Source organism: Myodes glareolus, chromosome 25 (genome assembly GCF_982192425.1).
Source record: "Myodes glareolus chromosome 25, mMyoGla1.1, whole genome shotgun sequence".
NCBI lineage: Eukaryota > Metazoa > Chordata > Mammalia > Rodentia > Cricetidae > Myodes > Myodes glareolus.
This window is the reverse complement of record NC_142050.1, coordinates 6603144-6614900: the sequence shown is the minus strand read 5'-3', so window position 1 is coordinate 6614900 and position 11757 is coordinate 6603144. Positions and strand designations below refer to the sequence as shown.

The window sequence follows — 11757 nt, the reverse complement described above, 5'->3', positions numbered from 1 at the left end:
TTAAAAACTTCTTGGGCATTTTCATTAAATTAATGAGTTATCTGCAAAGAAAGGGACATCACAGTTGCCAAAACACTTTCAGAAGCAAAGAGAGGGAGAGTAATACACATTTAATGGTTTAAAAACTTCTTAAAGGTAAAAGGTTCAAACCAATATGGGTCAAATCCCCAAAAAGGCAACAGCACTACAATCAGATCCCGACCCGTCTGCCATGCTATGGCAGACGATGAAGCTGCACTAGAAGAGTCCAAGAAATGATCCTATAGCAATTCGGAGAAATTCGGAGCTCTCCATCTCAACTGTGCACTGTTTCAGACAGAATAAAGTTAATGTAAAAGAAGAAATACCTGAAATAGATAGTAAACTACATTTTGTCATTTCTGAACTACATAATTCTGACCAACCTATCTTACATCTTAAGTTGCTACCTAAACAACTTTGTAGGCAGGTGCAGTGGCACAGCTCTGAAACCACAGCACTCAGGATCTGAGGACCACTGCAAGTTCAAGGCCGGCCTCCTTTCTCACAAGAAAGAATAAAGACCAAAGGAAAACAAACCAAAATTCTAACACAGCAACAAAATTTGCATTCTTAGTGATTTTTACAGAGAAAAATATATATATTAAGAAACTCTTTAAAAACAGTAATTCACACTGCAAAGGGAAAATTATTAAAACATTTGGTTCCATTCTGTGTGTTTTAGAACCTTCTGATAAATTTTATAAGATTTATACAATTTCAATACTTGCATTTTGTCTTAGAATCTTCAACCTAATAGAATACATTTTTATAAAGACAACATTTTGCCATTTAAAAGCTACTATGATTCAAGTAGAAGACACTTTATTTTGTTCCTATAAAGCACACACTGTTAAAAGGGCCCTCTTTTTACTCTTAGAAAGAAGGAAGGATATTCTATTACAATATGACAGGCATTGTGTCCTTTTGCTGCTGCTATACATGCATGGAATATCTGACACTCTTAATGAAATACTGTATGTATCTGGGTATATCTGTTACATGATTCTAATAGTGAATTTGAGTATATTTTTATATGGGAAGAGGTTCAGAACCTAAGATAAAATATCAAATTTCCTTATAGCAAACAGAAAATGTTGTATACCATTTGGAAATACTGGCTTGGAGTGGTACACTGAAGTGTACTATTAATATGTTAGGGCCAGAAAAGGAAGCATAATGAATTACTGACTTGCTTCAAGGCATTACTAATCAATAACAGAGTCTGAAAAGCAAGGTTTTATAATCCTAGATTCATTAAGTAATTCACTGTACTGGTGCTTATAATAGGCATATAGGGTTTCTCCTATCAGCAGCAAAGTTAATCATAGCATATTAATATATTAAATTGTCACAAAGAACTCAGATGAAGAAAGATATATCAATTTAATGTTAATATATATCATGTGTAAAAGTGGAAATTTGTAAGAAGATGTAAGTGCTATAATTTGATTTTAAATCTACAAAACAATGCTGACTTATTGATGCATGTACCAACATGTATGGAAATATGAGTGCTCACATGATAATGACTAACATTTCATTCTTGGCAGTGTGTAGCTTAGGGAAAGAGATAAGAGAACTAGACTGGAAGGGTGCACTGGCCTCAACTGTCTATAAGACTGTTGTGATGAAAATATCTGAGACAAGTGTGGCAACAAGATTTCTACTTGGTAAAGTCAGATGTATACATTGAGATAGTTCAAAAAAGACAACGTCATTCAGGCACAACTGTTAGAAATGCACATTAAGATACAAACTAGAGCCATACTTATCATTAAAAACTGTCATAGGCTATAATACACTGTAATTACAGGTTAATGACAGACAGATCACACCATTTTACAAATGAAAAAACTGAGGCCCAAAGATTAGCCAAATTTTGTACATCAAGATCATTCAACAATGAAGTGAAAGAAAAGGATTTGAACCCGGCCTTTCTGAACCTTAATTTTCACCCTGATCACTATATGGCTCCTTATTTAGATTTTTACACGGCTTGCCAGCCTTACCCAAGTTTGGTTCCAGGTCACCTCCATATGGCTGCCCAGCCCATTCCAGGTCACACTGTGTCCTTGATTAGCTTCACTGCTGTGGTTCTCCAGTTCTCCGTGTTGTAGTGACCCCAACCATAAAATTATTTTCAGTGCTACTTCATAACTAAATTGTCCTGCTGTTATGAATACAATGTAAATATTCTAGAAGACAGAGGCTTGCCAAAGGGGTCACCATCCACAGGTTGAGAACCACCTGCCATCATCTAAAGTCACATCTTTCTAAGTGTGTGTACTGATTCTGTAGCTCTTTGGGTAGAATGTAAGAAAACTGGAACTTCATGTATTGACTTCTATAATCTAGTGGCTGGCATACAAAGGTATCAACAGATGTCTACTAAATGACTGGCTAGGCCCTCCACTCTCATTTGCTTTGCTATACTGTCAGTGTATACATTAAAACAAGTAATAATAATTTCTAGACTTACCTCTACAGGAGGATAATAGTTGTAATTCCAGTACCAAAATGTTTTCGGTAGATAACCTTTGATTAAGTGGTGTTCTGGTACAAATGGGTGGAAAGTTTCTTTTCCAGTGGTGTCTCTGGAATCTCCAGCTTCTACATTTATAATTTCCATGCACCTTCCCAGGGCTAAGTCTTCAATGGAGGAACTATGTGTACATTTCTCTGTTTTAAATGCATCTACAAATCTTCTCAAGGCTTCTTTGCTTAGTACATATCCTGCTCCTCCACTCATGTATCCCTGCTTCACATAGGGCTTAAACCTTCTCCCAAAGTAAATGGGTTGTTCAGGGTTATACTTTGATAGAAGCCATCTCAGATTGTCCAGTATGACATATGTGTCATCATCTGCTTTCATAAACCAATCAGCATCTTCTAAATAATGGTCATACACATACTGAAAAGCTTTAATTGTTTTCCAGTAGAGCTGCTCTCTGCCTTCTTTGGTTTTCAATCCCACAGTAGGGAAGTCTTGATTTTCTTCTGAACTCATAAATAATACTTTATTACAACGCTGGGCCCATGTAGCTTTGACATGTTTGGCCTTTTTCTCTAGATTTTGAGGGCTTGTCATAACCCAACAAAGAATTCTAACTTTCTGATAGAGGTTCTCAGCAATGTCCGTGTTCTCATCTATCAAACAAACATTTTTAAGAGTTACATTTTTACAGATATAAAATCCTAATAAATCATACCCAAGAAACTTTTCAAAAATTATTTCCAAGGCTCTATTTACCCATCTGTTATTAATGACCTTGAGAAAATACAACCTAAAATACACCCTCTGGGAAGTTGGTTGGAAGTGCAGTAGTGTAGCATACTCCATTGCAAACCCAGCAATCTATATTCAAAGACCATCTCACATACTCTCGCTACTTAACACTACAAAGAAAGTAACAGAACATTTCTGGGAATTTCTCATTGCTGTGAATGGGTTTCTAAAAGACAGAATAAAAAAAACAAACATGCAGCTGAAGTCAGTTCATTTGAAGGTTATGAGTCAATTGTTACAAATGTCAACAAGTCCCCTAGGTGTTCTTGAAGACTTTCATGATAACATCAGCTGAAAGCATAGGAGTTAATGTAGGGTTGAGATTGCTCAGGTAATACTAAGTGCGCTTCATTCCAAAATGCAAACTCAGCAGTTGGAAACAGAATAGAGCAATGGGCAGAGGTTAGAGTTCTGAAATTATCTAGAGCAATGTCTCTGTAAGCTACCATTTGCAAAGACATAGGTGGCTCACATCAGAATATATAGCAGAATATCATAACCATCAAATGAGATTTGATAAAAATACCTACTGCACACAGTAGTGCGCTTAGAAACTTAAACTGATCCATAACCTAGGTGTAAACAATTCTCAATCTGTCAGCCCACAATATGAGCATCACTGGTCTAGAGGAAGGGTTCAATTAGAAAATCTAGACTAGGGCTCCTTCAAAATATATTTTTCTTCTTTGAAAGTTGCATACATTTATACAGTGTATATTGGTCACCCACCACTATGTCCTTCCAAATCTCCAGTGTCTCATCCCTTCTTCCCCCAACTTCATGTCCTCTTTGTATTTTTATTATTATTAATAACTCAAGTTTAATTAGTATCATGCATATGTACATAAGTGTGTGGCCATAGACCAGGGCTTTTAAAATGAGATGTGGTAAAGTAGCAATCTTTATTTCCAATTGTTAGAGGCCTATAAACATGGTAAAATTAATCATTAGAAAACTCCCTGCTTTGGAATATGTACAGGGCAAGCCCTGCACCCCTATTTTTAGATCTAGACAAAATCAGTTCACGAATCCCTGCTTTACTCCTGATTTCAACACTTGTTTAGTTACAGACCAGTATGCATCTATAAGTCACACTCGATAAGAACATGTCAGTTAATCCTAAGAAATCTCAACATTTTTAAGGGTACAGGTCAATTCACTGTTGAAGCCTTGGTCCTGTAGAAGATTAACAATGAGGTACTGTTAGTTAACTGACTAGAAGAGAACAGAAGGAAAGGTGAGGTGGCCATGAAAGAATTCTCGTGCCATGGAATACTGGAACTCAATCCAGAGGAGCAGGCGACTGCAATCTGTAGTTAGAAAGCTTCCACTGCTCATGGAACTAAGAAATCAATCTCTTAGTCACACAGATACACCAAAATGGACAACAAAAATGGTGCATAGAGGACGAGATTTATCCCCACAACTGGGATCTGGCAGACCCTTTCACTCCTTCATTTATTAGTTTCTTTGTACACAACAACTATATCCTAGAACAGAAGTGGAAATATGAATAACAAACATTTCTTGCCAGAACAGAATTCACAGCTTAGCAGGGAACTTCACAAGCAAACCAGTAATTGTTGCATAGTAAAAAATGCAGTGGTAGAAAGACTTTTTTTTAAATAATATATATTTAAGAGTATGGGTATTTTTGCCTGTATGCATATCTGTAACCACCTGGCATGAAGTGCCCAAGGAGGCCAGAAGAGGGTAATCTGATCCTTCTGGAAATGGAGGGCCCCCATTGTAGGCCCCAGTTTGGGTGCTGGAAATCAAATCCAGATCCTATGGAAAAAACAACCAGTACTCTTAACCACTGAGCCATCTCTCTATCCAGTTGGACAGATGAGTGCTGAGAGAAAAGAAAGTGTGGGGACTATTAAATGAGAGCAGGAATCTAAGCATGTGGGCAAAACAGGGAGAAATGAAGTGGCTCCAGAACAGACAATGCAGAACGTGGGTCTTCAGGAAGAGCTCACTAAGAGAAAGGACAAGAAGAGGCAGAGGGAAATTTAATCAAATATAGGTGTGTTCAGGTAGCTGGAAGTCTGTCTTGGAGAAAACTTACTTGGACTAAGAGCAAGAGATTTTGGAAAATGGCAATGTAGAATTGCTAGAAATCAGTAATAGCTGAAACCAACTGAGATGAAAAAATAAGAACTGTTCCACAGTCTCACAGTTCCCAGCTTGCACCAACAGTGCCAGATAAAGGAGAAAACATGGGAATACCATTCTGGGAGTGGGGAGGACTAACAATTCAATTTATACATTTTTGAGAGGCTGAAGATAAACTCCGTAAAGAAACAGCAGAACTGGTGACATCCGACAGACAGAGCTGAAGGACAGAGACACAGAAGGCCCCACAGAAGACCCCTCTGAGGAAAGTCTGGTTCCAGGCATAAGAACCAGGATAAATGAAGGCACTGTAACATCTACTTACTATCCTTACTTCATACCTCTTTGACCCTCAAAAAGAAAAATGATTAGTTAACCACTGATAGAAGTGTAAAATATATACATCTTATGTGTTTCTCTAGGGTAACAAACCCCAGTTTATATAAACCATAAGAAAACTACCCTAAAACAAATTTCCCAAAACTCATATCTTTCTCTATATCATGGTTTATGAACCATTTCTATTTAAAATAATTAACTTCTTAAATAAATCTTAGGTTTTTCTCCCAAGACAAATAAATCAAAAATCACCTTAATATCTGACACATAAGGTTCATTTCAACCAACAGTTGTAGAGCAATACAATGAGATTTATGTAACTTCCCAGTACATTCAATAGTCAAATACTTCTTACAATACATACTTTACCTTTATGTTGGTTAGAGTCTGCATTGAAGTCCACTTGTCCCTTGAGGTGACTGTGTCCACTGTCATCTAAGTGTCTAGCATGAGGATCATTATGAAGCATACTAGGCTGGGTGTCACCCTGGTCTCCCAACAAAATACTGAATAGTTGAGAACATAAAAAAAATCCTATTGCTGATCCACAGAGGAAGACTAAAAAATTCAGCCAAGATTTAGAGGCCATTTCCCGAGAGTGTATTTCTGTAAAAGAATAATAACAATAATAAGAAATAATATTTAAAAATTAGCATCCTGTTATAAAATTATAAAGCGATGTACATTATCAAGAAAAAAAAATCCTGAGGTTTAGTTTTCATGGGCAGTTGATATCTATGACTCTGTGTGTGGCTTTAACAGTCCTGTGTGAACAACTGTAAGCTGTTGGGACAGAGCCTGGGATTGCCCTCTCACCCGATCCGCCATGAGCCAAGCTTTCACGCTCGACTGTCAAGTCTAGCGCCTTCACTTTGTGAGCTACATACTGTCTCTTTCATCTTGTTCTTTAAAAAACTGAAGAGCCAGGTCTCCTGAGTTGGAGAGCCTGCTCCCTCTGAGAAGCCAGGGCGGCCTTTGGGGAGAGAAGGCTGAAGGGACCAGCAGCACTTCTGGAAGAAGACTGGACAACTACTGGTGGTCTTGAAGAAACACCACGAAGATGAGATCAAGCACCATGAAGGAGAGCGAACATTTGCAGAAACAAGTAAGATGAGAAATCTAAAACATTAGGATAATTAAATGCATGCGGTTCTCCATAGGATGGCCTCTGTCATTGCCCACTTCTACAGAACATAACTCTGAGGAATTAATACTTGGTCTGTGTGCTACTGACAGATAATAGATTATCAGCAGTTAAAAAGGTGTAAAAGTCACCCAGCCTGGAATGACGAGGGAAGGGCTAGAGTTAGAGACAGCAAAGTTCTGGGACACAGGCTCTTGCTTCCGGAATGAAGTTGTATCTAATTGCATTCATGTCCATTCGTCCACTCCAAGCAGAGTTGATAGTTGCAACAGAAGCAACAGGCACCAACAAAGCTTTTCGTAGCCCTGAACAGAAGTTTGATGCTCCTGCTCCAAATCCTTGTTTCACAGCACTGCTGGATGCCGACTCTGACTGCTCAGCTCTCACTGCGAACACACTGGCTCACACAGTCCTGCATAGCATCTGAATGTCACCAGTTAGCACAGTGCCTAGAACATCAGGGGCTCAAAGAATACTCACTAAACTACTTCACAACCAAGTAACTGCAACAGTTTGTTAATAACCAATGAGGGTAGCCTTAAGTATAGAATTTCCCATTTTCCAAGAAAAAAAAATTAAAAATGCCAAGCATTTACCATATGCTAAGTACTCCACACATAATTTCAGTTTTCATTCTCACAATGTTCTTTTTACAGACAAGAAAACAAAATTTAAAAAGTCAACCTTGAGAAACAGTTTAACAGTAGAGCCCTTTGCTGCAAAATCATGAAGATCAGCGTTTAGACCCAGGTCTAGAGACAGAAGCACGGTGAAGCAGAAAATACTGATGGAGAAACTCCAGCAAGTCATCCAGATGATCCAGCTGTGGAGGCTGCCGAAGGGGGCTACATTACATAACATTTTCAGTGTAGATGAAACAGCCTTATACTGAAAAAGGATGTCACAAGAGACTTTCACAGATAGAGAGGAGATGACAATGCTGGCTTCAAAGCGTTACAGATTCTCTTTAGGATTATACCAAATTTACTCTTCCTGCATTGTGTGACTGAAGTAACAAAGCCTGGGTGATAGTACTGAGACCTGCTTCTCAGGAAAAAGGCTCCTTTTCAGAAGACTACCATCCACTGCCACTGCGGCCAGCCACCAGGACCTGATGAAGATATATTGTAGTAGGAGGCTGCTTGTTCATTCCCGGCCGCCCAGAACCAAAATAATCATACAGAAACTATATTATTTGCTATACCGTTTGGCCAATAACTTAAGTGTATTTCTGGCTAACCCATTTCCACTATTTTATATTTTATCATGAGTCTTATGGCCTACCAGGAAGGGAAGGTTCCCAGATGGTGGCTTTTGCCTCTGGTGGCTACATGGCATCTCGCTGACTCCGCCTACTCCCCCCCCCTCTCTCTCTGTGTGTGTGTGTGTGTGTGTGTGTAGATAGATATAGAAATAGATATAGATATCTCCAGCCTGGCTCTATTCTGTTAAGCCATTGGCCGAAAGCAGCTTCTTTATTCATTTACCAATAAAAACAACACATGTACAGAAGAACTTCCCACACCAATGAAAACATGCTGTTTTCACACTTGCTAACACTGCATCCACTCTGAAGCCTGTGAATCAATGAGGAGCTTCAAAAGTTATTTAAGAGTGCATCTGCTTTAGACAGTAGATGGATGTGGCCTAAGGAAACTGAAAACTACTTGGAAAGGATTAGGGATTCGACAGTCTTGATGCGAACTGGAACATCTGCGATTTGTGGAAGGCATCTTACAAGAAACTGATTTGAACCCTCTGGTAATTCCAAGGAATTCAAGACTAGTGGAGGCAACAACTGTAGGTATGGTAGGGATAGCAAGAGAACTAGAGATGTGGACAGAGAATGCTGACATCTCATGCTAGAAGTAGAAGTCCGAATATGTGACTGATTAGAATTTCATCGTGAAACTTTAATAATTGAGGAGTTAATTCTTACAAAAGGGTAGAGTAGTTTCCAGAGACGGAAATCAACCCTGAAGACAGTGAAGACTGCTCAAATGACCACACAGGATTCAGAACATTCATAAAGACAGCTGAGAAAGCATGGCAGAGGTATGAGAGAACTCAGTACAACTCTGAGGGAAGTCCAATAATCACCAGTTTCTATCCCACAGCTTCCACGTGACAGAAGGAAGTGTCACACTTCCTTCACATCATTTTGCTTTCAGAAATGGTCACATCACCCTCTCTCCAGCAGTCAGCATGAGTCCTTCCACTCGAGTGTGACTCACTCTTGGAGACGTGGACGTCTTCTAGCAATAACGTGTTTTATGTTTAATCACTGCATATACTTTTAAAAGACAATGTTACTGTTCAATTATTGTACTATGTAAATGTAACATATCCTGAGAAACCAAAAATGTTTTGATTCATTTTATGTTGTGATATTTACTTTATTGCATACGTCTGAAATGGAACTCACAATATCTCTGCGGTGTGCTTATCCATGTGTCTCTCCTGCTGTGCTGAGTTTTCAGGCCCATCAGGTCACAGCACCCCCCCACACATACACCAGGAGTGAGGGAGGAATTCCTCACCCAGCTGTCAGGCTTTTAGAATTCCTCTGGAGTCTACAACAAAGTCCCTAAGACCCTACTGTCTTTTGGTCGTCAAGTACTTTAATGTCACATCTTGCAAAGGTTTCACCTTAGCATTTGAAATTTTGCTCCAGATTAATATATTTGTGAGGTACATTTACATATTCATAATATACTTCTCTCTTCATACCACATGAAAGTGATTATACATCTCCATTTTTCTCTCATACTTTCCTTTTAAAATTGAGGTGACTCTTAGATGGTGGTACAGGCTCTGTGTTAAAATTTATTTGGATTTGTGGCCTACCTGGCAGATATACGACTAAGAAAAGTAGCTAAAGAGTTATAGCTGAGAACAGGCCAGAACTCTCTGCTTCCTAACCTGGGGATATGTAACAAGCTCCCTCCGCCATGGGAGTCAAGCTGCCAACCCTTCTCCGCCATGAAACTGTGAGCTAAACTAAGCCCGACTTCCTACTAGACTGTATTATAATTAAAAAAAAATAACAACTGGGCTGGAGAGATGGCTCAGAGGTTAGGAGCACTGACTGCTCTTCCAGAGGTCCTGAGTTCAATTCCCAGCAACCACATGGTGGCTCACAGCCATCTATAATGAGATCTGGTGCCCTCTTCTGGCATGCAAGCATACATGGAAGGAATGTTGTATACATAATAAATAAATAAATCAAAAAAAAAACCTGACATCTACTTCATTTATTGAATTTCAATGCTAATGTAAATCCTGCATATCAAATTCTCTACACGTCTCTCTGGAAACACAGACATGCTCTTATAAGATAAAATGCCATCATCAAATGTCCATCAAGGCTAACAATAACACTCTGACTCAGTCAGCAATCAAATTCCCCTTGCTGTCTTCTACAATCAAGGTGTCTAGACTAGCTCTAATGTTGTAGGCTGCATGCATGTATGTATGGTCAAGTGGAAATGTGTGTACACATTCACATGTGTGAACTTCAGAGATTGCTGCCTGGTGTCTCTTATATTTAATTTAAAACATATATTATCTGTGTTTTAATAAAGAAAGCTTGCCTGAAGATCAGTGCAGCAGTCACACTAGGCCAGTCATATAGGCCAGGCAGTGATGGCACACACCTTTAATCCTAGCAGCTGCACTAGTTGGCCACAGAGGCCTGGTAGTGGTGGTGTACACCTTTAACCCCAGCACTAAAGAGGTGCAGACAGGTCTCGCTTTCAGTCTCAGTCTGAGGCAGAGGTAAGAGCCAGTGGCTGGCTGCTTTGCTTTTCTAACCTTCAAGTTGAATTCCAATATCTTTCTCGGGGTTTTTATTAGCTGTGCTACAGTGTCTATACTAGATTGTGATGCAGGTTTTCTCACCGAACCTAAGGCTTACTGATTCAACAAGATTACCTGGTTATTGAGCCCAGTGATTCAATTCTGCCTCCCCAGTGCTAGGACACAGGTGCAAATCACGCCTGGCTTTTTAACTAGGAATCCAAACTGCTGACACAGGCACTTTATCAATAGAGCCATCACGCAAGCCCTTTATAAATGTCTCTTTACAACAGATTTGTTCAAATCAGAACTGTATTGGCATTCATGGACAATTTAAAAAATAGGGTATTTTCTATAACAATATTTGTGGTAGTTTGAATGTAATTGGCCCCATAATCTCATAGGGAGTCGCACTATTATGAGGTGTGCTTTGTTAGAGTAGGCATAACCTTGTTGAAAGAAGTGTGTCACTGTGGGGGGCAAACTTTGAAGTGTCCTATGCTCAGGATACCACCCAGTGAGTCCGCTGACTTCCTGTGACCTGCAAGATGTAGCACTCTCAGCTCCAGCACCATGTCTCTGCTTGCATGCCACCATGCTCCCTGCGTGATCATAAGGGACTGAACCTCTGAAACAAGACGCCCCAATTAAATGTTTTCCTTGCAAGAGTTACCATATTCATGGTGTCTCTTCACAACAATAAAAACCCTAACTAATATAGAAGTTGGTGCCAAGGACTGGAGTATTGCTGTGATAGGCCTGACCGTGTTTTTGTTTGGAGGAACTTGGACTTTGGTACTTTGGGTTAGGAAAGCAAACTCAAAACTTTGGAGTGCTTTAAGTACAGTTTAATGGGACATACTAGTAGGAGCATGGAAAACAGAGGAGCTAAGCGTTATTTGAAATGTTGGGGGCTCACTCAAAAGATTTCAGAGGAGAATTTTAGTATGCTGCCTAGAGAGATTCTTCTTTTGATATTTTGGTGAAGAAAGTGGCTGCCTTTTGTCCTTGTCTGAAGAGTCTACTTGAGACTAAAGTGAACAGTTTTGGA

The 11757-nt window shown here is 39.3% G+C and overlaps 1 protein-coding gene across 2 annotated transcripts in view; it reads right to left on the bottom strand.

Annotated features, from left to right (window-relative positions):
• The window catches only part of C1galt1 (core 1 synthase, glycoprotein-N-acetylgalactosamine 3-beta-galactosyltransferase 1), a 35159-nt gene that overhangs the window by 5955 nt on the left and 17447 nt on the right, over nucleotides 1–11757 (bottom strand). For both annotated transcript variants that reach the window (XM_085683835.2, XM_048437197.3), the window contains exons 2-3: nucleotides 6134–6370; nucleotides 2501–3168 (exon numbers count right to left, since the gene is read on the bottom strand). In XM_085683835.2, coding sequence (XP_085539961.1) covers nucleotides 2501–3168; nucleotides 6134–6370 — 905 coding nt within the window. The remainder of the gene's footprint in view (nucleotides 1–2500; nucleotides 3169–6133; nucleotides 6371–11757) is intronic.